The sequence below is a fragment of the Cyprinodon variegatus genome, unplaced genomic scaffold (genome assembly GCF_000732505.1).
Source record: "Cyprinodon variegatus isolate N-32 unplaced genomic scaffold, C_variegatus-1.0 Scaffold312, whole genome shotgun sequence".
NCBI lineage: Eukaryota > Metazoa > Chordata > Actinopteri > Cyprinodontiformes > Cyprinodontidae > Cyprinodon > Cyprinodon variegatus.
In genome coordinates this window covers 145,453-150,391 of record NW_015150765.1, presented here as the reverse complement: position 1 = coordinate 150,391, position 4,939 = coordinate 145,453, and the positions used below count along the sequence as shown (strand labels likewise).

At 43.0% G+C, this 4,939-nt stretch overlaps 1 protein-coding gene across 2 annotated transcripts in view; it reads right to left on the bottom strand.

Annotated features, from left to right (window-relative positions):
• Positions 1–4,519, bottom strand: part of LOC107090817 (lamin-A-like) — an 18,697-nt gene extending 14,178 nt beyond the window's left edge. Inside the window, exons 1-2 of one of the 2 annotated variants that reach the window (XM_015384409.1) lie at positions 4,270–4,519; positions 3,612–3,962 (exon numbers count right to left, since the gene is read on the bottom strand). In XM_015384409.1, the coding sequence (XP_015239895.1) occupies positions 3,612–3,949 (338 nt within the window). In that variant the 5' untranslated portion in view covers positions 3,950–3,962; positions 4,270–4,519. The remainder of the gene's footprint in view (positions 1–3,611; positions 3,963–4,269) is intronic. The other variant, XM_015384408.1, reaches the window with a different exon arrangement.
• Between the last annotated feature and the right edge of the window lie 420 nt (positions 4,520–4,939).

The following is a 4,939-nucleotide window of genomic DNA, read 5'->3' as shown; positions in this document are numbered from 1 at the left end:
GTGTTGTCTTCTCAATTCATAGGGCCCCCTGCCTGTCTTTCCCTAGGGCCCCAAATTTCCTACATCCGCCCCTGTCTACTGGAGTAATAATGATGAATATATTTGACACCTCTGACTAATCCAGGATTATTTTAACCATGTGGGATTAATCATTTCTAGCCCAGTCTGGCATGTGGAAAATAGATAAATGCAAACAGTAAAAGTCGTCTTTGGAAGAGGAAACAAGAGAAAGGAGCGTGAATAGATCAAATCAAGTTGAAATTATATTTATTTTTTATTTGTACCAAATACAAGGATGCTGGTGTTTTTCTCCAGGGTTTCATTGTTTCATTGAGTCCATCAGGACTTTACTGTTAATGTTGCTGGGAAACATTCTTCTACTTCCTCTCCTCGCTTCCTCTCGCTTCCCTTCTGTGCCTGCAAACCTACTTTAAAACGATTACCGCCCCCTAAGGGGCCGGAGGGGGAGAGTCAGTGTCTTGTTACATCTAATATAGTTACGATCAAATATGACCTGGGATTTTTGAAGTTTCGTTTTATTTTTGTTTTATGAAGTTGTATTATATTGCAAATGCAATTAACTTTAAATCCCTAATTCAGAGATGTTATTTTTATTTTTTTTTTTTTTGGAGCCTTTCCTCTGGGCTGCATGTCTTTAGAAAATTCGCCAAACGGAGTTCAATGTTCACAAGAACCAGTTAAAGTAAAATAGTTGTGGAAGAAAAACATAATAAAATGAATGGAAAAATATCAAAACTTTTATCAGGACTTTAAAAAATGCCTCTAACTGTGTTTTATTTGTTTAACTGTGTTTTAATAATGTGGAATAAACTGGCTTCTATTGTTGGAGTAAAAAAAAAAAAAAATGCCCTAAGCACATAAATAGAAACAGATCCAGTGTGAGAGGGAGGAGGGCATGGCCCTGCCCAGCCACCCCTCAGCTCCGCCCCTGTGAAACAGAACCAGAGGACAACCTTCGGTGCAGATGACTCACAGCCCAAGAAGCTGGTCCCCGTGAATCCCGTAACCACAAGCCACGGCTGCTGCTGTTTAGTTGCCATGGCAACGTCTTGGCCATACCCAAAACAGACAAGTTTCCCCCCCCCAGAATATTTATGGAAATAAAAGAGGAAAAAGTACAGCCTGAGACTCTGCCACGTATATAATGATGGTGAAGGAGGAGGACGGGGAAAGAGTTAGTCATCGGGGTCTAAGGGAGCAGAGGGGGGGCAGGAGGGAGCCGGGGGGGTGGAGCTGCTGATCCTGGTGCAACCATGGAAAAAAGGTTTCAGTGACACACTGAACATTTTTCCCTGAAGCTAAGAATAATTCTCAGCTATAAACAGATGAGTAGTAAAAGATTTAATTTGTTTATGTATTTAATGCATTTATGGATGAAATATTAACATCCGTTAGATCAGTTACACCTGCAAGGCGAAATGAAAGCCTCCGTTTCCTGACGTTTGCTTCTAATGAACAATGTCTGGCTCTCAAACATCAGAGGGTTTCTGCAGAAAACCTTCAGGCAGCGCTGCGTCCCATGATCGTCCCATAAATACGCCTTCTGTCTCTGAGTCTATTTTTTTATTTTCTCAGTTTTCTTTCATAAAGGAGGTAAAACACTGGTTGAAATAACAGATACAGTGAATTAGATGTTTCTGCAGCAGGTTCTGGGAGCCCTGGACCGGTTCTGGAGCCAGTTTCAGGTTGGATTATTAAACTATTAATGTTACCTCCCAACAGAGGTGCATTTAAGAAATGTAGGGCCCTTGGCATAAAGGGGCACCTTAAAACAAAAGGTAAAAATCAACGCAATCCTCTGAGGTTGGAGCTGATTTAAAAGCAAAGTTAGGGGTCTAAAACCTTTGGTGTTTGGAGCCTCTGCAAGTAGGGGATAAAATCGAGAAAACACCAACTATTGGTTTTAAATAGAGTATAATAACATAGTATAATAAGTCGTAAAATAGATCTATTTCTCAGAGTCATTAACATGAAAATTTTATTTTATTTTCTATATTTTTCACAAAGAAAAAAATCCATACTTGTATGGATTTAAATGGATAAAATGTTTTTCCTATATTTAAAACCTTTGTTTTTTAAAACAGAAACCAAGAATAATAAGCTGTGTTTTATTCAAAGGTCAAAATGGATAAAATGACTTTTTGGGTTTTAAAGATTTCAGACATTTAAAGTCGTAGGAAAGCGGCCGTTCCAACCGTTGCATTTCCGAATTCTCCGATTGGTGCCCGACTTTACACCAGTGAATAAAGTGAATGTGATTGGTCGATTATCAAGGGGGCGGGATTGTTGTAGCGGAAGGTTTGCAAGCACGATTGGTTGTGGTCGGTTTGTGGGAAGCATCTTGCTAACCAGTTAGCAACTTAGTGCTAGCAGGTTCCCAATGGGAAATTCCATTGGGACCAAGTAGCACTAAATTGGTGCCTTAGAAACAACGCTGTCAAGGAACGCTATGGACAGCGGAAACATGCAAGAGGAGGAGAGTTTAGTGTCGGAGGTCGTGGATGAGTCTCCTCCGTCATCCATTTTTTATTTAGAGGAGGAAAGCGGGGACGAAGATGTAGTGGAAGAGGACGCCAGGGCGGCAGAAGCTTGGTTTGGTGTAGAAGGCTTCCAGCCGTACATGTTTGAGCCCTTGCCTCGCAACGCTGCCAGTTCTGTTAGCTCTACGCCTGCTGAAGACACAGACGTCCATCCCCGTGAACACTGGGACGCAACTCAATGGGAAAGGAAAGGATTCTGGTTTCAACCGCTGCGTATATTAGCTGCGACATATGAATCAAGATGCTATGACCGGAAACATTTGATTGACAGATGAGACTTGATATATGATTGGCCGAATTTAGGTGTTCAGGCTGACGTAGAACTAACTGGCCTGCAGAAGATAATGGGAAAAAAAAGATTTTAGGACAGGATTCTTTTAAAAATACAAATTTTCTTACTTTTGGGAGAAGATGGTCCAATAAAGAGTACATTTATATACATGTTTAAGCCAGAATGATTTGAAATTTAAATATGATTTCCCTACTAATTTAAAACCCAACATCCAAGATGGCCGCCATGTGCGTTAAACACATGCAAAGCTGCAGAATTGAGAAGACTTTACATCTGACGGTTTGATTCTTTGTGAATTGGTCACAAAGTTTCAGTGATTTTAATGTTCGGGGTCCTGCATGCTGGTTGCTGCTAAGTCCCGCCTCTTCCTATTCTAATATTGAATTCAGTTTGAATTCAGTTTATTTCTATAGCTCCAATTCACATCATGTCATCTCACTTTCCAGTTCACCAGATCATCCAGTCAGATTTATTTCAAATTTTCTATCTAAGGAAAACCAGCTGATTGCATCGACTCATTGACTCTTCAGCAATCCCTCACACTGAGCATGCTTGTAGCGACAGTGGAGAGGAAAAACTCCCTTTGAACTGGAAGAAACCTAATTTTTTCCCCCTGTTTTTAGAGTCTGAATCTAACAATCGAAGGACTGGCTCTTTATTCAGTTAACCTCCATGTTTTTGATCATATTCTGCTGCAAGCAGAAGTCATACAATCTGGCGTGTGATGTTTGGTGCCGTGTTCCCCACCGCTAACCCACCTGGCTTTCAGCTCCTTGTGCTCCTCCCTCACTTTGCCCAGCTCCAGCTGGAGTCTCGCTCTCTCTTTGGCCACCGAGTCCAGAGTCTTGCGGGCGTCGGCCAGCTCCGTCTCGTAGGCGGCCTTCAGGCCCGTCAGCTCCCGGGTCACCTCGGTCTCGGACTCGGTGATGCGCATGCGCAGGCCGGCGTTCTCCGCCTCCAGAGAGCGCACTTTGTCGATGTAAATGGCCAGGCGGTCGTTGAGGTTGCAGAGGTCCTCCTTCTCCTGGAGCCGAGTGATGCGGTTCGGGGACAGAGGGGTGTTTCCGCCTCTGGGTGAGCTTTTGGGTGTGGCCATTTTACCTCTGTACCTTTGATAAAAAAAACACCTGTTAGCATTTCCTCCTAAAGATGGATCTTCTACTTTTGGAAGCACATTATTCCTGCTTAGGGCGTCTTTGCAGACGATATTCTTTACGTTTATTTAAAGTAAATTCAGGAGAGCTTCTCAAATCTGCTTGAAAGAATAAAACCTGAGTAAGTTGGTATTTAAAATCCGTACAGCGACCTCTTCAATGCATGAAACACAAAGACCTCATTAATCCAGAGTCATTGGGAGGGGCCGGCGACTCCACCCAAAATTCAAAGAATTAAAACATCTCTGCAATAAAGTTTTACCTTTTAAATCCTGCTAGAAGGAGAGGAAACTGCTCGCTGGATCTTCTCTGACTCGTCTGTAGCTTCTTCGGACCAGCCTGTTGGTCTTGCTCCTGTTGGCTCTGTTACTGAGCTGTCTGAGGATTGATCTGAGTGCCCATGTAGGAAAGAATGAGATGGGTGGAGAGGAGGGAGGCGGCCCCAGTTTGGCTCCTGGTAGGTGCTTGTTCTCTGACTGTCGGCTGTGGGTGTGCAGCTTGAATGAATGAGTCAGCCTCAGCTCAAATAAACACACAGATCTGTGATGCGTTTATAATTACAGTAACTGAGTCAGCGCAAGCGGAAAAAAAGAAAAACCAGTGGAGGACTGGGACTGAAGCGTTTCCAGTTGCTGTCCTGTTGTACTTCCACGATTTTCTTCCTTTAACTCTGCTGTTTTGTTCATGAAAGAAGTCCAGTTTTAAGTTTTATTTAACAGACGTCAGCTCAGCCCGAGCCCAGCATCTAACCAGGCTGAGCTCTGGACTTTGACTAGGCCGTTACAGAACTTTGATGGTTCTGTTTTCCCGTCTCTCTGCTGTAGATCAGCTGCTGTGTTTGAATCACTGTCCTGCTGATGACCCAGACTGGACCATGATTCAGCTGTAGGACAGAGGAAACTTGGTGTAAAATAATCCCGTACCATCAGCCT